The sequence below is a fragment of the Mustela erminea genome, chromosome 10 (assembly GCF_009829155.1).
Source record: "Mustela erminea isolate mMusErm1 chromosome 10, mMusErm1.Pri, whole genome shotgun sequence".
Taxonomy (NCBI): Eukaryota; Metazoa; Chordata; class Mammalia; order Carnivora; family Mustelidae; genus Mustela; species Mustela erminea.
Genome location: NC_045623.1, coordinates 17,459,773 through 17,482,758, shown reverse-complemented (window position 1 = coordinate 17,482,758; position 22,986 = coordinate 17,459,773). Strand labels below are relative to the sequence as shown.

Genomic DNA, 22,986 nt, shown 5'->3' with positions numbered 1-22,986 from the left:
TTGTCTAGAACATGGGTTGAATGTTTATTTTAAGGAGAATATGATAGAAGCCTAGTAGATATTCTATTAATATAATTCCCTTTCTTTTCATAGCTGGGCTTTGCAGATCTAAACCTGGCAGAGTTTGCTGGATCAGGAAATACCACTCGTCGCTGTTTACTGGAAGGCTATGATACCAAAAATACAAGACAGGATAATTCCATTCTTAAAGTAAGCACATTTTGAGATTTACATGTCAACAAATGAGAATCTCTGCCTTTAAATAAGCATAGGTATGTACAGTCAAGGGCACCATGGGATCGGCATGAGATCATAAGCTGACCACGCCACTGAAGTACTCATGGTCTAAGGGAAAAGCTGCCCAAATCATAGAAGCAACGAAAGTAACAAATGTTCACCTTCATGATCCAAGGTATTTCTGGAGCTGTGAACGTTCAGGGAGTAGTACATACAACTGCTACAGCATAAGGGCTCATAGAGAGTAAGGAGCATGAGGAGGGAAGACCTTAAAAATGTTTGTCGCTCCCAAAGAGTCACTTCCCAAGCATCTGTGGTGGGTGCAGAGAAGTCACTGGGCTTTACTATAACTAGTAAAGTGACAGGTGAAACTCACTTTAGGCATCTGCCCTCTTGTTTCTAAGTACCATCAGCAGCCTCCTATTCTCGTCGCCACAGAGGAAACATACATTTGAGAGAGTTGATGAGGGTATTAAATGAAACCAGTTGAGAAAATGTTTGTAAAGCACCTTGTACCTAGTAAGACTCACTGGACAAACTTTTTGCTCTATTTTATTTAGGTTACCTCATGATGGTAAGTTATCTAACATTAAAAAAGGAAAATTATTCAGAATAAAAACTGGATGGTCAGAAGTTAGTGGAGCAAAGAATTCCCCAACACCTACACTTTTTAAACTTCATTTTCAGTAAATACACAAAAAATTTCAGAGCAGTTGCATATACCTGTACGACATAAACAGTGATGCATAGGGTAGATTCCAGATGAAGAATAACTTAACTCAGGTTAAGTGTCTCACTAAAGTCATTGGTGGCAGAGCAGAAACCAGAATGCGTATCTTCTGCTGTGTAGAGTCAGTGGTCTTTTCATGTTACCATGCTGTCTAAGCACCAGACTCAGAAGGAATAGACTGCACTGTTCAGTCTTAGACTCATCCCAAAACAAGCCACTAAATTCAGTTTCTTCATATTTGCTGTATAAGAAGATTTATAATCCTTCTCTGAATTTTAGTGTCTTCGTTGGAAATTGAAATAAGTTACTAATTTCAGACTCTCCCATCCTAACCCCATTCCTTAGGGGCAGCTCCTGGAGTAGTTTCCTCTGGCTCCCCATTGATCCTTTCACACTATCTCTCCCACTTGGTCCTATAAAGAACTTGTTTTTTTTTTTTTTGGTTTTTTTTTTTTTTTTTTTGTGTAAGAACATGCATGCGTAAGTTGGGGTAGGCGCAGAGAGAGAGAGAGAGAGAGAGAGAATGACTCTCAAGCAGACCCCACACTGAGCGGAGAGCCCGATGTGGGGCTCGGTCTCACAATCCTGAGATCAAGACCTGAGCTAAATCCAAGAGTCAGACACTCAACTGACTGAGCACCCAGGCACCACGTAACTTACTCTTCTATAAATCACACCATTTAACTCTCACACTCTCTCCCTGCCTGAGCTCTGTCATCTCCTGGCCACCTAGTTAACTTCTCTCTCCTGCTCATTGATGACTTAGCTCTTGGCTCACAAATTCTCTTTCCATCCCTTCTGTCGTCTTATTTTGGTGGCTTCACCATCTGGTGGGTGATCTGTCCTTGTGGACTGTCTTCTCTACGCATTCTCTCCCTCAAGCTAATCTTTTTTGTGCGAGAGGCCTCTCTGTTCCTTAAACTACCCTTCTCCAGCATCCTTTTCTTTTTCTTCTTCTCAGTTCCTCCCCCCATGGCCAAACTCTAGACTTTTCTATCTCTAGAAACTTCACCACTGGTATTCCCCTCTGCTACTTCTGTCTCCTTACATTCCCAGTCCTCTTGGTCTACTGCTCACTTAGCTGTCCTTCACCTTACTGTTCTCCCACCGCCTACCAGCCTCCGCTTCCCTCCACTTCCCTCCACATCCAGCTTAGATTCTAGAATCCGTGATTCTCTTATGCTTAAAAACACTTCTTGTGAGGCACCTGGGTGGCTCAGTCACTTAAGCATCTGCCTTCAGCTCAGGTCGTGATCCCAGGGTCCTGGGATCAAGCCCCATATCAGGCTCCCTGCTCAGTGGGGAACCTACTTCTCCCTCTCCCTCTGCTGCTCCCCTTGCTTGTGCTCTCTCTCTCTCTCTCAAATAAAAAAATACTTATTACTCCTTTGCCCATCTCCCTCATTGCTCTCTCCCAGTGAACCCCCAACCCCAGTTAAACTCAACTTCAACTGTCCTCTCTGGGCCTGCATCCTAATTGCCGAATGTTACTGGAGAAGATCACACAACCATCCAGCCGCTGTTCCTACAGTCTTGCTCCCTGCCATCAAGCAACTCTCTTTCCTTTGTAAGCGTCCTTTCCCAGTTACCAAATACTCTATTTTGTACCTTCTTTCTTCTCATATCTCTACACACCACCCTTATTCTCAGCTAGTGGACCTACTTTATCCTTTATGGAGAAAACAAGTCATTAGATTCAAATTCCTTCATCTTCCTGTTGCAGAATTTACAATTCTTCCTGTCTTTCCAGCCCTGTTACCCCTTCTGCCCCCATGACAATGAAGGAAATGTCCCTCTCCCTGTCCAAAGTCACTCCTTCCTCTTAAGTGCTAGAGTCCAAAGCTTGCCTGATCAAGAGCTTTGCAGCTTGGACTATCCCTTTCCTAACCATCTCTTTCTCCAGTGAATTATGCTCATTAACATATGAAGAAACAGCTCTCATATCTACTGTATTTAAAAGAAACACCTCCTCCAACCATGTCCCACTCTTTCTGTTCTCCTTCCCCACGCAGTGTCTTACAAGCTGCATGTGCCGTCTCCATCCCTTCTGAGACATTCAGGATACTCAAGAGTGCTGTGTTTACGTAGTTAGAAACCAGACTGTGCAGTTCTATGAAAGTGGAGGGGATAAGGATGCCCACACAGCTGGCTCAGGTCCCACATTTAATAAGTGTAGTGCTCAGAAAAAGAACAGTAGTAGAGGTACAGAGGTGAAAAAATAAGAAAGAAATGAGGTTCTATTAGGATATATGGCAGCCACTAGGTAGAAAATATGCACATAAATAAATATTCTCTTCTTCATAAAGACCATGAGTTTTCAGTATTATGCAGTCCTAGTTTGAGATTTCACATCTGCCCTTTATTAGCTACCTGATAGTGAAAATAACACTTTGTCTTCTGAGCTTAGAGGAAAAGTATGAAAAATAAAAAATAAAAAATAAAAAAAAGGAAAGTATGAGTCTCTCATTGGAGTTTTGAACAGTAAATGAAATCATGCAGTATACAACACTTAGCTTATGCCTGACACACAATTCTCAAATCACAATTGCTGTTAACATTGTTGTTATTCCTGCTATTACCATTATTTTTCCTGTAAGAACAAAACAAGATTCTATGGCCGAGTCTTAAGAGACCATCAGCAAGTAGAGAAAAGTAACATTTCAGAAAGCATTAACAAAACTTTAAATTCTGTTCTTTTTTTTTTTTTTAAGATTTTTTAATTTATTTGACAGGGAGAGACACAGTGAGAGAGGGAACACAAGCAGGGGGAGTGGGAGAGGGAGAGGGAGAAGCAGGCTTCCTGCTGAGCAGGGAGCCTGATGCAGGGCTTGATATCAGGAGTCTGGGATCATGAACTGAGCTGAAGGCAGACACTTAACTGACTGAGCCCACTTAACCCACATGCCCCTAAATTCTGTTCTAAAGATAGAGCAAAGGCCAGAAGCATTCTTCTCTCACAAGCCCCCACAAGCTCCCCTTGAAGCATCGACGTGGCAGGTTGGAGGGAAACATTTGAAGACACCGAAGCACCATAGGAATCTAGGAGACCAGGGCGACCAGGGCACCCCCACGGGGCATCACATTGTGGCACTTGCTCTCCCTTTCCATCTTTCCAGCACCGATTTTTGCCATTACCAGGTTTCGAATGTTGGAAAATGGTCTGTATAAACAAGCAGCAACTTAATGCTGGATGTAACTCAATTCTGCAATTGCTTTATCAAATAATCTCTAAGTAGGAAATACTGGCCTAGGTTCTGTGGGGGAGGTGTGGGTTAGCAGAACATGGCTTCTTCTCTCAAGGGGACTTTTGTAATCATATTTCTTTTTCTAATACCCAGGTTTTGATCAGTATGCAGCTAATGTCTGGTGACCCGTGTTTTAAAACGTAAGTTGATTCTCAGTAAATGAATTATTTATCTGAAAGTATAATAGTGACTTTTTTTTGTTTAAATTTTTACATTCATATATTGTATTGTTTACCCAGAAAGGGACCATTCTTTTCCTAGGAGGCTGCCTGACCTACATAGAAATTACTATTAACCCTTTATCAAATGAGCTCCTCACACTCTAAATTTATTTAGGCTGTAGATCTTTCATCATCTTCAAGTTTTGGGTGAAACTATACAAATTAAGTTTTTTAATTTGATCTCTATGGACTTAGTCATGTCTTCAACAAATACTTGTTAAATGCCTTACCATGTGCTAGGCCCTATTCTAGACACAAGAGAAACAGCAATGAGGAAAAAAAAAAAAAAGTCCCTGATATATTGGAGCATATATTCTTAAGAGGAAAACAGTAAGCTAAGAAATAAATGTATAATATAAAGATGGGAAGAGTGCTTTGGAGAAAAATAATGCAGGGTAGGAGGGCATGTGGGGAGAAAGTGTGCTGTTTTATAGAGAGAGTAGTCAAAAAAGAAAGTCTTCCCTGGCAGAGATGGTATTTGAGCAGAGACCTGAAGGGGGGGGGAAGCACACCATGCAGATATTTGGGGAAATAGCATTTGAAGTAGAGGAAACAGGGACAAAGTAGAGGAAACAGGGACAAAGGCCTCAGGGAGAAGTGTGTTTGGTATGTCCAACAGGCTTCTGGGAGACCAGTATGTCTAGAACAGAGAATGGGGAGAAGGGGGATAGGAAATGGGGTCAGATGATAAAGAGTCTCCTTGGCTGCTTATAACCTGAGATAAAAAACTACTGGAGGGTTTAGAGTAGGGGACTAAAGTTATCTGACTTATGGCTGCTAGGTAGAGAATAGACAATTTGTGGGAACAACAATTTCTGAGCAAGGTCAGAAATCGGTAGATGAGTTAGAAGGCTGTTCCAGTAGTCCAAGGTTTAGGGCCAGAGTAACTCATTTATTGAAATGAAAGAGCCTCTGAGAGGCAAGGTTGGAGGTTGGGAGCTTAGGTGTTGGACATGTTACGCTGGAGATCCTTATTTAACATCCAGCCAGGCACCTCAAGTAGGCAGTTGAAGTGGAGTCTTTTGGGTTTTCCACATATAGTATTATATCATCTGTGAAGAGTGATAATTTGACTTTTTCTTTGCCTATTTGGATGCCTTTAATTTCCTTTTGTTGTCTGATTGTTGAGGCTAGGACTTCTAGTACTATGTTGAATAGCAGTGGTGATAATGGACATCCCTGCCGTGTTCCTGACCTTAGCGGAAAAGCTTTCAGTTTTTCTCCATTGAGAATGATATTTGCGGTGGGTTTTTCATAGATGGCTTTGATGATATTGAGGTATGTGCCCTCTATCCCTACACTTTGAAGAGTTTTGATCCGGAAGGGATGCTGTACTTTGTCAAATGCTTTTTCAGCATCTATTGAGAGTATCATATGGTTCTTGTTCTTTCTTTTATTGATGTGTTGTATCACATTGACTGATTTGCGAATGTTGAACCAACCTTGCAGCCCTGGAATAAATCCCACTTGGTCGTGGTGAATAATCCTTTTAATGTACTGTTGAATCCTATTGGCTAGTATTTTGGTGAGAATTTTCGCATCTGTGTTCATCAAGGATATTGGTCTATAGCTCTCTTTTTTGATGGGATCCTTGTCTGGTTTTGGGATCAAGGTGATGCTGGCCTCATAAAATGAGTTTGGAAGTTTTCCTTCCCTCGATTTTTTGGAACAGTTTCAGGAGAATAGGAATTAGTTCTTTAAATGTTTGGTAGAATTCCCCTGGGAAGCTGTCTGGCCCTGGGCTTTTGTTTGTTTGGAGATTTTTAATGACTGTTTCAGTCTCCTTACTGGTTATGGGTCTATTCAGGCTTTCTACTTCTTCCTGGTTCAGTTGTGGTAGTTTATATGTTTCTAGGAATGCATCCATTTCTTCCAGATTGTCAAATTTGTTGGCGTAGAGTTGCTCATAGTATGTTCTTATAATAGTTTGTATTTCTTTGGTGTTAGTTGTGATCTCTCCTCTTTCATTCATGATTTTATTTATTTGGGTCCTTTCTCTTTTCTTTTTGATAAATCGGGCCAGGGGTTTATCAATTTTATTAATTTTTTCAAAGAACCAGCTCCTAGTTTCATTGATTTGTTCTATTGTTTTTTGGTTTCTATTTTATTGATTTCTGCTCTGATCTTTATGATTTCTCTTCTCCTGCTGGGCTTAGGGTTTCTTTTTTGTTCTTTCTCCAGCTCCTTTAGGTGTAGGGTTAGGTTGTGTACCTGAGACCTTTCTTGTTTCTTGAGAAAGGCTTGTACTGCTATATATTTTCCTCTCAGGACTGCCTTTGTTGTGTCCCACAGATTTTGAACCATTGTATTTTCATTATCATTTGTTTCCATGATTTTTTTCAATTCTTCTTTAATTTCCTGGTTGACCCATTCATTCTTTAGAAGGATGCTGTTTAGTCTCCATGTATTTGGGTTCTTTCCAAACTTCCTTTTGTGGTTGAGTTCTAGCTTTAGAGCATTGTGGTCTGAAAATATGCAGGGAATGATCCCAATCTTTTGATACCGATTGAGTCCTGATTTAGGACCGAGGATGTGATCTATTCTGGAGAATGTTCCATGTGCACTAGAGAAGAATGTGTATTCTGTTGCTTTGGGATGAAATGTTCTGAATATATCTGTGATGTCCATCAGGTCCAGTGTGTCGTTTAAGGCCTTTATTTCCTCGCTGATTTTTTGCTTGGATGATCTGTCCATTTCCGTGAGGGGAGTGTTAAAGTCCCCTACTATTATTGTATTATTGTTGATGTGTTTCTTTGATTTTGTTATTAATTGGTTTATATAGTTGGCTGCTCCCACGTTGGGGGCATAGATATTTAAAATTGTTAGATCTTTTTGTTGGACAGACCCTTTGAGTATGATATAGTGTCCTTCCTCATCTCTTATTATAGTCTTTGGCTTAAAATCTAATTGATCTGATATAAGGATTACCACTCCTGCTTTCTTCTGATGTCCATTAGCATGGTAAATTCTTTTCCACCCCCTCACTTTAAATCTGGAGGTGTCTTCGGGCTTAAAATGAGTTTCCTGGAGGCAACATATAGATGGGTTTTGTTTTTTTATCCATTCTGATACCCTTTGTCTTTTGACAGGGGCATTTAGCCCATTAACATTCAGGGTAACTATTGAGAGATATGAATTTAGTGCCATTGTATTGCCTGTAATGTGACTATTACTGTATATGGTCTCTGTTCCTTTCTGATCTACCACTTGTAGGCTCTCTCTTTGCTTAGAGGACCCCTTTCAAGATTTCCTGTAGAGCTGGTTTGGTGTTTGCAAATTCTTTCAGTTTTTGTTTGTCCTGGAAGCTTTTAATCTCTCCTTCTATTTTCAATGATAGCCTAGCTGGATATAGTATTCTTGGCTGCATGTTTTTCTCGTTTAGTGCTCTGAAAATATGATGCCAGCTCTTTCTGGCCTGCCATGTCTCTGTGGATAAGTCAGCTGCCAATCTAATATTTTTACCATTGTATGTTACAGACTTCTTTTCCCGGGCTGCTTTCAGGATTTTCTCTTTGTCATTAAGACTTGTGAATTTTACTATTAGGTGACGGGGTGTGGGCCTATTCTTATTGATTTTGAGGGACGTTCTCTGAACCTCCTGAATTTTGATGCTCGTTCCCTTTGCCATATTGGGGAAATTCTCCCCAATAATTCTCTCCAGTATACCTTCTGCTCCCCTCTCTCTTTCTTCTTCTTCTGAAATCCCAATTATTCTAATGTTGTTTCGTCTTATGGTGTCACTTATCTCTCAAATTCTCCCCTCGTGGTCCAGTAGCTGTTTGTCCCTCTTTTGCTCAGCTTCTTTATTCTCTGTCATTTAGTCTTCTATATCACTAATTCTTTCTTCTGCCTAATTTATCCCAGCATTTATAGCCTCCATTTTTGATTGCACCTCATTAATAGCTTTTTTGATTTCAACTTGGTTAGATTTTAGTTTTTTTATTTCTCCAGAAAGGGCTTTTATATCTCCCGAGAGGGTTTCTCTAATATCTTCCATGCCTTTTTCAAGCCCGGCTAGAACCTTGAGAATTGTCATTCTGAACTCTAGATCTGACATATTACCAATGTCTGTATTGATTAGGTCCCTAGCCTTCGGTACTGCCTCTTGTTCTTTTTTTTGTGGTGAATTTTTCCGTCTTGTCATTTTGCCCAGATAAGGGTATATGAAGGAGCAATTAAAATACTAAAAGGGTGGCAACAACCCCAGGAAAATATGCTTTAACCAAATCAGAAGAGATCCCAAATCGTGAGGGGGGAGAAAGGGGATAAAAAGAGGTTCAAAAAGGAAGAAAGAAAGAAAAAAGAGAAAAAAAAAGAAAGAAAAGAATTAAAAAAAAAGAAAACGAATAAAGAAAAATATAAAAAAGAAAAAATATATATATTAGATAAACTAGTTAAAAAACGTTAAAAAAGAAAAGGGTAAAAATTAAAAAAAAAATTACCTGAAGGCAGGAAAAAAGAACAAAGAAAAAGAAAAAAATTAAATTAACTGCAAGACTAAAAAAAAAAAATCACAGGGAGAAAGCCATGAGTTCCGTGCTTTGCTTTCTCCTCCTCTGGAATTCTGCTGCTCTCCTTGGTATTGAAACCGCACTCCTTGGTAGGTGAACTTGGTCTCGGCTGGATTTCTTGTTGATCTTCTGGGGGAGGGGCCTGGTGTAGTGATTCTCATGTGTCTTTGCCCCAGGCGGAATTGCACCACCCTTACCAGGCGCTGGGGTGAATAATCCGCTCAGGTTTGCTTTCAGGAGCTTTTGTTCCCTGAGCGCTTTCCGTAGAGTTCCAGAGGACGGGAATACAAATGGCGGCCTCCTGGTCTCCGGCCCGGAGGAGCCGAGAGCCCCGGGCCCCACTCCTCAGTGCGCCCTCAGAGAACAGCGCCAGTCACTCCCGTCTGCCTGACCTCCGGCCGCGCTCCGAGCTCACCGAGCCTGCGACCGGTTCAAGGTAACACCGAGCTGCGAGCTTACTGTCGGCTCTGTCTCTGTAGCTGGCTTTCCCGTTCCAGTACCCGCAAGCTCTGCGACACTCAGACACCCCCGATCCTTCTGTGACCCTGCGGGACCTGAGGCCACGCTGACCCTGCGTGGGCTTCTACCGGTTTAGCCTCTGGAGTGATGTCCCTCAGTGGAACAGACTTTTAAAAGTCCCGATTTTGTGCTCCGTTGCTCCGCCGCTTGCCGGGAGCCAGCCCCTCCCCCCGGGGTCTGTCTTCCCGTCGCTTTGGATTCACTTCTCCGCCGGTCCTACATTTCAGAAAGTGGTTGTTTTTCTGTTTCCAGAATTGCTGTTCTTCTTCTCTTCGATCTGCCGATGGATTTTCAGGTGTTTGCAATCTTTAGATAAGCTATCTAGCTGATCTCCGGCTAGCTGATGTAGTCTCAGCCTGCTACTTCTCCACCATCTTGACTCCTCCTCTCAAGTAGGCAGTTGAATATGGCACTACACAGTCGGTGGGGAAGCCCAGGCTGGAGATACACATTTGGAAATCATGACGTCATCAGCACATAGATAGTAGTTAAAGCCATGAGATTTGATTAAATGGCCCAGATGGAGTGAGCATAAATAAAGAAAAAGAACACAGACTGAGGGGTGGGATACCCCAGTGTTTTGGAGATTAGGGAGACGGGGAAGAACGAGCAAAGGAACAACTGTGAGAGAGGAGGAAGGAACCAAAGGAGAGGACTGGCCTGAAAACCAAGTGAAGGAGGATTTTCAAAATGGAGAGATTAATCAGCTCTGTCCCACACCATGGATGTGGATCACGGAAGATGAGGACTGAGAATTGACCTTTGGATCTGCAGTACAGAGACCATTGGTGCCTTCAACAAGCACTTCAGTAGAATCCTATGAGCCTACAGCCTTATTGGAGTGAGTTAAAGAAGGTTTGGGAAGAGAGAAATTGGAGAAAATATAAACAATTCTTATGAGGAATTTTGCTGCAAAAAAAAAAAAGGAACAGAAAATAGGATTACAAATAAAGTGAGGATTCAGGGTCAAGGGCAGGTCTTTGGGGTGTTTTAAGATGGAAGATGGTTCAGGATATTTGTGTATTGATAGGAATGGTTCAATAGAGAAGGCGAGATATGGTACAGAAGAGAAAAAGGACAGTTACTAGACAGTGTCCTTGGACTGTCAAGAGGAATGAAGGTAGAGGACAGTTTAATTCTTGAAACAACTCTGTGATGCTTTTTCCATATTTTTAAAGTGAGGACCTTGAGGCTCAGAGGTCAAGGAACTAATTTGTCCAAGGTCCCAAGAGTCACTCGTTTATTCAATACATGTGCATTGATTGTCTACCATGTGCTAACATTTACCAAACTAAATTAAGACCAGCCCCTGCTCTGAAGGATTCACTGTTTATTTGGGAGGTGGACACAGGACATATGGTGCTCTCAAGGCATAGAGGAGAGACGATCCCTAACTACTTTTTCTTAAAAACCAGGATAGTTGGGGTACCTGGGTGGCTCAGTCATTTAGGCTCAGGTCATGATCCCAGGGTCCTGGGAGTGAGCCGTGCATTGGGCTCCCAGCTCAGCAAGGAGCCTTCTTCTCCCTGTCCCACTTCCCCTGCTTGTGTTTCCTCTCTCTCTGTCTCTCTTCTCTCTCTCTGTCAAATAAATAAATAAAATCTTAAAAAAAAAAAAAAAAGCCAGGAAAGTCTTCACTGAGGTCAGGTGACACTGAGCTAATTTTTAGGGGATGAATAGGAAATTATGAAGCAGAGGAGATGGGTAAAGATGCTCTAGGAAAAGAAAATGGCTTGCACAAGTTTATGGTGCTGTTACAGGGCAGGAATACTAAGTAGGTAATATTGTCATTTTAGGTTATTTTTCATACGCTGTAAACATTACTGTGAAATTAAAATCTCATCTCTTTCATTCTGTAATTGAGCTATATTACACAATTTCTGATAAAGGGGTACAAAACCATTTTCAGAACAAAACCATTTTCAGAACAAAAAACAGAATAAAAACTGACACAAACTAAACAGTCAGTGATTATTTATTCAACATTGACTGAGTTGTCTAGGGAGACTTAGGAGAGCTGCCAGGGCCTGGCTAAGATTTTATATTTGCCTTAATATCATTTATTTCCCATGGTTAATGAATTTTATACATAGTGCTTATTTGCCCCAGTATTTGAGCAGTAAATGAAGAAAAGGCTTGGGGCTCTTCAAGGTGCTTGAGACTGCAGAACAAGGGGTTCCAAACTGAAGGTATTGCTAAAAGTGTTGTGGCCCTGAAGTCAGGCTGGACTGGAAATGGCGGAGATGAGAGAGAGCGAGAAAGGGAAGAGGCTACAGGCTGAGCCCCTTGAAAGCTGGAGAATGGGTCTAAGAGGTGGAGGGATGGAGACATGTTCACAGGCACACTTCAGAAGGACCCCAGTGACCAAAGCATGGATAGAGGGAGGCTGACCTGTGTGGAGACTCTCGTGGTCATAATCTATAAAGAAGACCAAACTGAAGTAATTAGTGGAGGCTGACAAGAGATGGTAAATAGGAGAAATATGAGAGAGTCTGTGTGATTTGGAAATTGATTGGCTGTGGAGAAATGCGAGTGGGAGGACCCAGAGGCAGCATCTAGGATTCTGGTTTTGGTTACTTCATGGACCATGATGGCATTCGGAGTAGGGGAATACAAGAAGAAAGCAGATTTAGGAAAAGAAGATCCCAACCTCAGATGCAGAGGTGCTCGATGCGCCACAGGTCCCCATGTTGTCTCAGAGTTGACACCTGAAGCATCATGCACTGATGGTGCTGGGGACACGTGGACAGAGCGCCTCTCTTTCCCGGACTCAGTGAAGGCAGTGCCCTTTCTGGTCTCACATTCTCTGTTGATTAAAAATCCTTTTTATCCCCCCATGAATCTTTTTCCAGTTTTGAGGAAGCTCATCCAGTATTTGTTGATTTTTATTACGCTCACACTCAACGAGGTAGCATTGTGCAGGCACCTTACTAAGGCTGATTTTGACTCCACAGCCAATCATTACCACTAGCAAGTTTTCTGATTCACCCATCAATCAAGTTCTGATCCTTAGGAATATTTTTTTATAGGCCTCCTTCTACGTCGATGTCTATACCAATTGCTGGTGAATCTGAATCTCTGGAAGAAGACAGAAAAGGTGGAGAGACTCTCAAAATCCATCTCGGAATAGCAGGTATGGGTGTGTGGCGTACTGGTTTTTTCATTTGTGCTACTTGACATCCTGAAAGATTCCCTAAGTCCCACGTCCCACCCAGAATTAAAATTCTGTGGGTGGGGCACCTGGGTGGCTCAGTGGGTTAAGCCTCTGCCTTTGGCTCAGGTCGTGGTCTCAAGGTCCTGGGATCGATCCCTGCATCGGGCTCTCTGCTCCATGGGGAGTTCCCCGCCCCCTCTTCATGCCTCTCTGCCTACTTGGGATTTCTCTGTCAAATAAATAAATAAATAAAATCTTTAAAACAAACAAACAAACACAAAAAAATTCTATGGGTAGATAGCTTGAAATGGGCCAGTAATTATCAGCAGAGTTTTAATTATGGAGTTTTGGGTAAGCCAATGCTTCATTTGTCTAAAACTTTAGGCACTGACAGATTAAGAGTTAAACGTTGCAGTGACACCCACTCCCAGCCCCCAAACCTCCCCTGCCATGTACTTCTGCTCCCTGCAGGTGCAACCTGGAACCCTGGGAGTTTGCCCATTCCACGTGCCCAGCAATCTGCTAGCCACCTGTCAGGTGTTGCTCCTCCTCCCTGGATCGCTTTCCTCTGTCAATGGTTCCCAAACAGGAGTGTACATCAGAATCACCTGGTGGGCTTGTTAAACCTTCTGCCAGAGGTTTTGACCAGGGCTGCAGGCTAAAAATTGCGTTACTGCCTTCCCCATGCTTCTCCAGGCAGACTCCCAGCTGTCCTCAGAATCTGCTCCAGGAGTGAAAAGCAGGGTGGGGATAATGTTAAGCTGGTGGAAGAAAAAAGGATTTAAGAGATTCTTTTCTTCTCTTCTTTGAGCGAGGTTATTATTTGAAAGAATGCAAAGAAAGGTGTAGTGATGAGATTAACATTTTCACCACCTTCATAGATATGCAAAGAGAAGATTTCTGATCTCCTGATTTAGGATCAGTGAATCCTTTGCATACTTTTTTTTTTTTTTAAGATTTCATTTGTTTATTTGACAGAGATCACAAATAGGCAGAGAGAGAGAGAGAGAGGAGGAAGCAGGCTCCCCGCTGAGCAGAGAGCCCGATGTGGGGCTCCATCCCAGTACCCTGGGATCATGACCCGAGCTAAAGGCAGAGGCTTTAACCCACTGAGCCACCCAGGCGCCCCTCCTTTGCATACTTTTAACCTTTCTATTAGCTCCTTCTCTTCAGGATTTAAACTGAATTCTTTATTTGAAAAAGAAAAAAAAAAACCCTCACTGGCCCTACATCCTTTGTCTACTGCTCTTTGTACAGCTTCCCTCCTCTGCTTTCTGCTCTTTTCCTTCCCTCTTTCACACCTTTTAGAGCCAAATTTCTAGAAAGAATATACTGTGTACATTTATTCCTAAATACATGTGCCACCTGGCTTCTGTCTTCCACCCTGTCCTGATGATGACTCTAGTAACATGACTGTCAGTTCCTGTGGGCATTGTTTCTGCTCTCACATGACTTGGCCATTACTCTTTCTTGAAGTCTTCTTTTCCCTTGGTTCCCACCTCCCTGACCTTTCCTTCTCCAGCTTCTTGGAGGCCTTTTCATCTTCTTCCACCTTCCTCTTCCCACCGTCCCTGGGCAATATCCTCTACACCCGGGGATTTAGCTGTCATTCATGTAAATGTGATCATGTAAATATGAAGTGAACACTTAAGTTTACAAATCTGTTTTGCGTCCAGACCTCCCCACTAAACTCCAGGTACACATTTCTGGGAAGGTCCACTTTCCATGTTCCCTGTTCTACTGAAATCCATCTGTTCGTTTCTCCTCAGCCAGACTCCAAGTTCTTCCAAATCAGGTCTTGTCTTTGTATCTCCAGCATAAGGCCAGGGGCACGGGAGCAGTCCACTGCGCGGTGACCAGGCGTCCTCAGGCACCTCAGGCTCCCCACACCTGGCACGAGTCTTCCCAGCTCTTCCTCCTGCATATTCTGTCTCACTTACCCGTGCACACTCATGTACTTGGCAATCAAGCCCTGCTAACCACCCCTCACTCTCAGCTGGGTGATTGTGAAAGCCTTCACTCCTCCACGCCCTGTCCATCCTGTGGCAGGGATGTAGATTTGGTCACATCACACCTGTGCTTAGAGCCATCAAATTATTTCCTTCTTTAAACGCACAGAAAGTCCCTCACTACCAGGCATCTGTTCATCTCTCTTTTCCCTTCAGTCATATCTGCCCAACTACCCAGTGTTCTGACTGTACCAAACAGTCTGTTCTCTGCACATGAGGCATGCTTTTTCCCCCCAAGTCTTGCCAAGGAGTTCCTATATGAGAATAAAGATCTTGAGTTAGCTTCCTCTATGAGGTACCTCATATGAGAGGTACTACCTGATGTACTTGTCCTGTGAAGCTCTTAATAATGCTTTCTCAGTTCTTGCCACATTGTGTCGTAACCACTTATCCCTCTAAACTCTGAGCATTTGGGGCGCCTGGGTGGCTCAGTCAGTTAAGTGTCTGCCTTTGGCTCAGGTCATGATTTCAGGGTCCTGGGATCAAGTCCTGCATCAGGCTCCCTGCCTGCTTTTCTCTCTCCCCACCTCCTGCACATTCTCTTTCTCTCAAATAAATGGATAAAATTGTTTCTTAAATCTTTTTAAAGAATAAATGAATGGGGGCACGTGGGTGGCTCAGATGGTTAAGCATCTGCCTTCGGCTCAGGTCATGATCCCAGGGTCCTGGGATTGAGGCCCACATCAGGGTCCCTACTCAGCAGAGAGCCTGCTTCGCCCTCTCCCTCTGCTGCTCCCCCTGCTTCTCCCCCTGCTTGTGCTCTCTCACCACCTCTATCAAATAAATAAATAAAATATTTTAAAAAATGAATAAATAAACTCTGAGCATTTATTTTTTTATCCCCTATATCTTATATACTACTGGGCACCTGACTTGGTAAGAGTTTAATAATTATTGAATGAATACATTTTGAAAACCAGTAAATGGATGAATTAGAATCTGAGCCCTCGCTGTAAAAGTTTAGTCCTGTGTCATTCCTGATTCATGAACCAACATTTCGGGTTTCGATCTTGCTAGAGTTCACTTTTGTGTTTAGGACCACTGTAGAGTAGGCCCAGGGATGTTGATTTGGATTCTTATCTTATGGCCTGTCCAGAATTGAGAAACCTTTGCAGAAGGGCCAGGTCGCTCCAGGAGCTTCCTTGGTGGGCAGCATTTCTTAATCCGGCTGCATCCAATACCATTTATAGAACTGCTGTGTGATTGCTGTATTACTTGGTTGGTTTCCTTTTGCGTCTAAGTGAAAAACAGTTCTAGTTTCCAAATATTTCACGCTAATGAAAATGGCCACAGTTTTGCATTCTGAGGAGCTTCCTTCTGGAAATACATAATTGGCATCTGGAACATGCATATTATCAGGAACTGCTAGAAATGACAGTTGGTTTTTTGGTTTGGGTTTTTTTTTTGTTGTTTTTTTGTACATTTACTTTGAAACTGAATACTATAATTAATTCCTGAGAATTTTTATTCTCACTGCTGCATTCCATGCTGTGTTGATTTAAACCACAGACATTTGCCCAAATTACAGCCTAGCACTAGCAACACTAACATTAAAATAACAGAGTGCTCTTTAGTTTACTGCTGTGATGGATTTTTTGAGAGCAAGATTTCCTCAAAAAGCACACAAAAACCTATTTTGTAAGTATAAGAATACATCCAACTCATTTTTATTAGATAAATATTGAACATAAAAGTCAAAATGGTTTAAGATAGAATGCTGTTAAATCTTACGGGAAAAAAAACAAGCTGTATTTCTTCAATAAACTCAGGTATTTACATTTTTTAAATTTCTTGCAACAGAGTTGACATTGTACCAGTTTTTAAAAGGGTCTCTTTCACTTTGTAACTAATTTTTTTGTTAATGAACTTGGAAGTTTATCAAATCTGCAGATGAGAATACAAATTGACCATTGATTTGTTGGCAGTCTTAGTAACATCGTGTTATGACATATTGCAGATCTTTCAGCAAAGAGTGCCTCTGTTCCAGATGAACTTGGTGCCTGTGGACATTCTAGAACATCAAGCTATGCAAGCCAACAGTCAAAAGTATCAGGTAGAGCCTAACAGTGAGGCTGAATTCCCTTAGACATTTATTGCTCTAAGGGATTACTTGGAATTGTTGGGGTATGGGAAAAGAATGCCTGATTGCAGTGTATTTGATACTCATATTTTATCCAGAGTGCTTTTATCTGACAGGGTATAGCTCCTGCCACTCCCGGTCATCCAGTTTCTCGGAGCTCTGCCACAGGAGAAACACCTCAGTGGGAAGCACGTCAACAGGCATTGAAAGCATTCTAGAGCCCTGTGATGAAATTGAGCCAAAAACAGCCGAACCAAACCTTGATCTAGCTGGCAAAGAAGATACGGCTTCAGACCTGCTCACAAGGTATGCTTTCAGTTTGTGTTTAAATGGAGAGAAAAAACAACTTTATTTTCATAACATAAGAAGAAGGAGGAGAAAATTTTTTTTTAATTTTTCTAGATGCCCAGTGAAGCAAGATTCTGTAGAATCTCAACTGAAGCGAGTTGATGACACCAGAGTGGATGCAGATGATATTGTGGAGAAAATACTCCAGAGTCAAGACTTCAGCCTAGATTCCAGTGCGGAAGGTGGGTGGATAACATTAAATGTGCATAGATGTCTGCAACCCAGGTTTTTGTGGTCCATGTGCCCAAAAGGAAAGGGACCCTACATCACACTGTTGCATGCTGGTAAAGTAAATTTCATTGCCCATGAAAATCCGAAGATAACATTGTAGCTCATGTATTTCCAGGAATGGATATTAAATTGGGAAAAGAATGAACTTTAGTTTAAAAACACCAATTTTAAAGAAAGGTTTTATTGTGTATGCCTCAACGTCCACCATATTTACATACGTTATGACAGATGTCTCACCTGTTTTGACATAACTGGACACAGGTACTTCACATCACTATGTAATTTGGAGAGTTGGGTGGTGATCTTGAGATGAGAGTGAATAAGAGAATCTTTTATTCCTTCCTCAGCATGTTCACTGAGGCTGAAAACTTACATGCCATCAGTTTGAAAGGTGTAATTGTTCATGCTGGTGTGAATAGAGAGCAGTTAACAATGGACTTAGTTTTACCGTGTAACTGGTTGTAAAGAGAAATAATTAAACCTTACTTGTAGAAATTTATAGGAAGAGATGTCTTCTTTACTCAGTTTTAAAGAAAAATAGCTTTAGGGAAGTTGATGAGAAATAACTCCAAGGATATCTTCTAGATTGCCTATTTGAAAACATGCATGTAGCTAAGTTTTTTATTTCCTTAATAAAATTGAAATTTAAAATATGAATTGAGTACAAGAGGAATATTGTTTGACAATAATCTGCTAAGTGTCCCTAACAAATACTTAAATGTGAATTGCAGAAGAAGGCCTGAGGTTATTTGTGGGACCTGGGGGAAGTACGACCTTTGGCAGCCATCATCTTCCAAATAGGTATGTAGTCTGCCTTTTTCTTTTAAATGTTCTTGAGTGGAAAATGAAGGGTACAGAGTTTGTCTGAGACTGAGGCTAGAAAACACATACAGTGTTTCCATGTGAAGAATTACACCTCTGGGTTTTCCTTATCTTGAGTATGTTTGAAATTATGTTTGTTGATTTTCTTAAATGTGTTTTTAGAATGTATTAGTAGAGGACCAGAAGAACATGGGGCAAGATGCAATGAAAAGGGATGTTTAGGAACCCCTGAATGGCTCAGTTGTTAAGTGTCTTCCTTCAGCTCAGGTCATGATCCCAGGGTTCTGAGATCAAGTCCTGTTTTGGGCTCTCTGCTCAGCAGGGAGTCTGTTTCTGCCTCTCCCACTGCTTGTGTGCATTGTGTGCTCTCTCTCAAATAAATAAATAAAATCTTGGGGCACCTGGGTGGCTCAGTGGGTTAAGCCTCTGCCTTCAGCTGAGGTCATGATCTCAGGGTCCTGGGATCGAGCCCCACATCAGGCTCTCCGCTCGGCGGGAAGCCTGCTTCCACCTCTCTCTGCCTTTCTCTCTGCCTGCTTGTGATCTCTCTCTCTCTGTTAAATGAATAAATAAAATATTTTTTTTTTTTTTAAAAAAGGATGTTTAGGTAAGAGTTCTTAGGGCATGGGTGGGTAGCTCAGTTGGTTAAGCATCTGCCTGCCTTCAGCTCAAGTCATGATCTCAGAGACCTGGAATAGAGCCCTATATCAGGCTCCCTACTCAGTGGGGAGTCTGCTGCTCCCTCTGCTTGTGCACTGCTGCTCCCTCTGCTTGTGCACTCGCTCTCTCTTGCTCTCTCTGACAAATCAGTCCTTTGGGGGAAAAAAAAAAAAAAAGGAGAGTTCTTAATCTGATATTTTAGAAAGAGCAAAGCAGAATTACATTCCAGTCAGTGATCATCTCTATCGTGAGCTACATGGTCACTCAGCAGCATACACTTGGTATTAAACTTTTTTGTACTCCCCTCTTCTCCACTGTACCAGAGTCAACATACATTCTAAAAACAGTTGTGAAAGACCAAACATAATTTTGGGAGTTAATCAGATTCAAATGAAGAAAAGGCACCTGCCAGACTTCTAATTCTGATACCTAACCCTGCAGCAAATAGTTGTGAGCACCGATGCTCAGAACACTTGAGGAACTCTGATCTCTGCCCTGATGTGCAGCCCGGTACTCTATATTTCTACATAATATCTATGGAGAGTTCCAGAATAAGTCATCATTGGGTTAGGGATCCCCCTTGGTCAGAGACAGTTGTTTTATTCTCTAATGCTCAAAACCTGAAGGAATGTCTCATTTGTTCCACCAGTACTTGTCTTGTTCAGTACCTCCTACGTGTCCAGCATCTTGCAGGGTCCAAAAGATATAAAGGATACAGTAAATACCTATAATCAGATGTGATAGTTAGGTAAGAAGGAGACTGTGAGGGAATAGTTCATTTGAACTGGGGTTTTTAGAGGATGTAAGCACAATTTATAGTTTTCATTCCCTCTCGCTGACTTACTATTCATTAAATTTAGTAACTACTTATTAGGCCAAGTCATGGGTAAGGATGCAAAAGCAGAAAGACCCAGCTCACCCTCATCTAGCTTATGTTCTGAGCACATGGGGCTGGCAAATTACAGCCTATGAGAGCCAAGTTGGTCCACTGCCTGTTTTTGCAGAAATAGTTTTATTGGAATACAGCAACACTTATTATGTATTATCTATGGCTGCTTTGATGCTCCAGTAGCAGAACTGAGTAGTATGGAGAGATCACAATGGCCCTCGAAGCCTAAAATATTTATTATCTGACTCTTTCTAGCAGGTGAGATAGACAAACTAAAATTTATAGCAGTATAATAAGTACTATAATAGAGAGAAGTAGAGGGAACAGAGATGGGACCGCACTCACACAGAGAAAACTTCCTAGAAAGTTGACACTTTCTAGAGAGTCTTGGGGAGAATTAAAAGTAAGAATTAAAAAATAAGTGGGGGGTAAACAGGTGGATATGAGGAAGACAAATTTTCCTGGTAATAGGTTCAAATAGAAGGAACTAATAGGCATAATAATCACAATATCTAATTACATAATAGTAAATATGTAATAATTATCAATGTCACTTATGGAGCATTTATTTGTTTTATGCCAGGCACATATATATGTTTCATTCAGTTCTTGCATTATCTCTTTTACTACTCACAAAGTACTATTATTAGTTTTTAAAAAGAGAAAACAAAGAGGTTAAGTTAAAGGAATTTTCCCAAAGCCTTAAAACTAATAATAGATAAAACCAAGGTTCAGACTCCTGTCTCTTTGAGTCCAGACACATTCATGGTAGCTCACCGTATTCCTCGTGGGCTTGTGACTAATGTAACCTACTCAGGGACTTGCCAGGGAACAGGTACTTCGGAGGAGGGGGCATGTGAAGGGAGCTGTGGAACATGGGGCTGGCAACATTCTCAAAGCCAGGTAGTAAATGGCCTCTGTCATCATCACAAAGAGTTTATTATCCTTTTTTATCATGTGTACAGTTTGATCATTCTTTGCAGAAAAGTGATCTCTCAGATGGGCGTTTTAGAAAACTAGCCAGAATTTGTCGTGGGAGAGGTGGTGGGGAAGGGATACTGGAGCAAGGAGACACTAGTAGCAAAGAACAGGTCGAAAAATAACATTTATGAGGACAGTGGTAAGTACTGTAGAGAAACACGTGTTTTTGAGTTAAAGAGTTTGGGTTCATATCCTAGCCAGACCACTTTTGGGGCCTCAGTAAATCTTTTAACTTCAATGGAATTTTAGTTACCCCCGTTGAAAAGTGGGGATAATCATGAGATTGATTTAAAGAATAAATGACATAATATACTCAGTAAGCTCTAGCAATTATTAATTTAGGTAGAAGAATAGCAAATAATACAACTCCAACCAAAGGGAACCAAAATAATAAATGCCCAGATCTCTTCTCTCATTTCTGACTGCTCAGGGTCCCAGTCAGACTTCCACCCCTATCTGCTTTACTGATGTTATTAACCTCTGCAAGGCTTATTTTCCTCACCTGAAAAATGGGAGTGATAAATATTACCTAACTCACAGGATTTTGCTGAGGATTCAATTAGATAACTTATGTAAAGTATTTAACACAGTGCGTAACACATGGACAGCTCTCAGTATATGCTAGTTGTGTATGTTATTGTTATTCAGAGGAAAGAAAAACAATTTCTATGAGAGATAATCTAGGACCTAGGCTATAAAGGCATTCATAATTCTGGGTCCCACCCCCTTTCCAAATTAATGTTAGTAGAATCATCACCCAGTGCCTGAAAGCCTAAGATGATAATTAGGGGTTGAAATAGACAATTAATATCACATGCCACAGAAAGACTGAGAAATGTTGGAGACAGTGTATTACGGAGAAAAGAGAATGGGCCATGCAGTCAGACATAGGTTTCATTCCTGGTTTAGCTGTCATGACCCAGCTTGGCTATAATCCTGACAAATTACATCTCTTACTTGCCACCAAAAAGACATATCATTGGGGTTAATGACACAGGGTCTGGAGTTGGGTTTCCTGGGTTCAGTCCCAAGCTCCACCGAGGATCAGCCATGCATATTCAGTAAGTTACCCCACTTCTCCCTGCCTCACCTGTCTCCTCACCTACAAAATAGTGCCAGTAACAGAACCTACCTCATAAGAGTTATAAGGCTAAATGAAGTGAGGTAAAACATGTAAATGACTAAAAAAAAATCTGGCATGCAGTAAACACTCAAGTACTATTATGCACAATTAAAGTTCTCTCTTGCAGAGTTGCTGGGAGATGCCCAGCACAATACTTGTATAGGTAGGCTGTCCATCACTAGCTGGTGTGTATCAGAGCAATGAATATGCTGGCATTCAGTCTGTTCTGAGAGAGAAACTGGCAGCACAAGATGGAACTAGAATCATTTACTCAAGTCACTGAAGAGGTATGAGAACAATGCATACCTTGTTAGGAAAGTGAGCCCTTGAGAATGAAGAGAACAGAGCAATAAACAATAGAGACTTGGGGAGGAATATCCCCAGTACTACCTTGAAGCCTGTGGATGCAGCCTGACCAGCTCAGGGATACTTACAGACATTGCAGGGTTGCATCTCCTTGCTTGCCTCTGAGACATTTAGTTGCTGACGAAAAGTCTGCTTTCAGTTGGTTCTGTTCCTCGATGTGATTTATCTTTCATCTCTGGCCATTTTTAAGATTTTTATCACTGGTTCTTAGCAGTTTGGTATGATGCCCCTTGGTGCGTTTCTCTTGTGTTTATTCTGCTTGGGGTTCATTGAGCTTATGCATCTGTGGTTTACAGTTTTCCTCAAGCTTGGAAGTCTCCAGCCATTATTTTTACCTGCCCCTTCTTCTGTTATCCTCACCTACAGATTCTAGCCCCCAGCCTCCCGGAGCTCTGACCCCTGACCCCTGCTCTCAGAAAGACCACCTGCTTGTGTTTGGGTTCTCCCTGCACTGCATGCTGGAAGGACCCTGAAGTGAAACCACTTTGGGCTTTCTTCACTGAGTTCCATTCTCTTAGGAACAGTCCTGTACTGCCTGTTGTCCAGTGTGTGAAACTATTATTTTACATGTGCTGTAAAAAATTTTCTAGTTAGGGGCGCCTGGGTGGCTCAGTGGGTTAAGCCGCTGCCTTCGGCTCAGGTCATGATCTCAGGGTCCTGGGATTGAGTCCCGCATCGGGCTCTCTGCTCGGCAGGGAGCCTGCTTCCCTCTCTCTCTCTCTCTCTGCCAGCCTCTCTACCTACCTGTGATCTCTCTCTGTCAAATAAATAAAATAAAATCTTTAAAAAAATTTTTTTTTTTCTAGTTATTTAAAGCAGGAGGGGAAAGTCTGATTCCTGTTACTCCATCATTTCCAGAG

General features: G+C 41.8%; 1 protein-coding gene across 3 annotated transcripts in view; it reads left to right on the top strand.

The window, feature by feature from the left end:
- FAM102B (family with sequence similarity 102 member B) overlaps positions 1–22,986 on the top strand; it is an 85,365-nt gene that overhangs the window by 56,867 nt on the left and 5,512 nt on the right. For 2 of the 3 annotated variants that reach the window (XM_032301527.1, XM_032301528.1), the window contains 7 exons: positions 94–210; positions 4,306–4,352; positions 12,493–12,596; positions 16,584–16,679; positions 16,823–17,012; positions 17,109–17,236; positions 18,017–18,086. In XM_032301527.1, coding sequence (XP_032157418.1) covers positions 94–210; positions 4,306–4,352; positions 12,493–12,596; positions 16,584–16,679; positions 16,823–17,012; positions 17,109–17,236; positions 18,017–18,086 — 752 coding nt within the window. The remainder of the gene's footprint in view (positions 1–93; positions 211–4,305; positions 4,353–12,492; positions 12,597–16,583; positions 16,680–16,822; positions 17,013–17,108; positions 17,237–18,016; positions 18,087–22,986) is intronic. The other variant, XM_032301529.1, reaches the window with a different exon arrangement.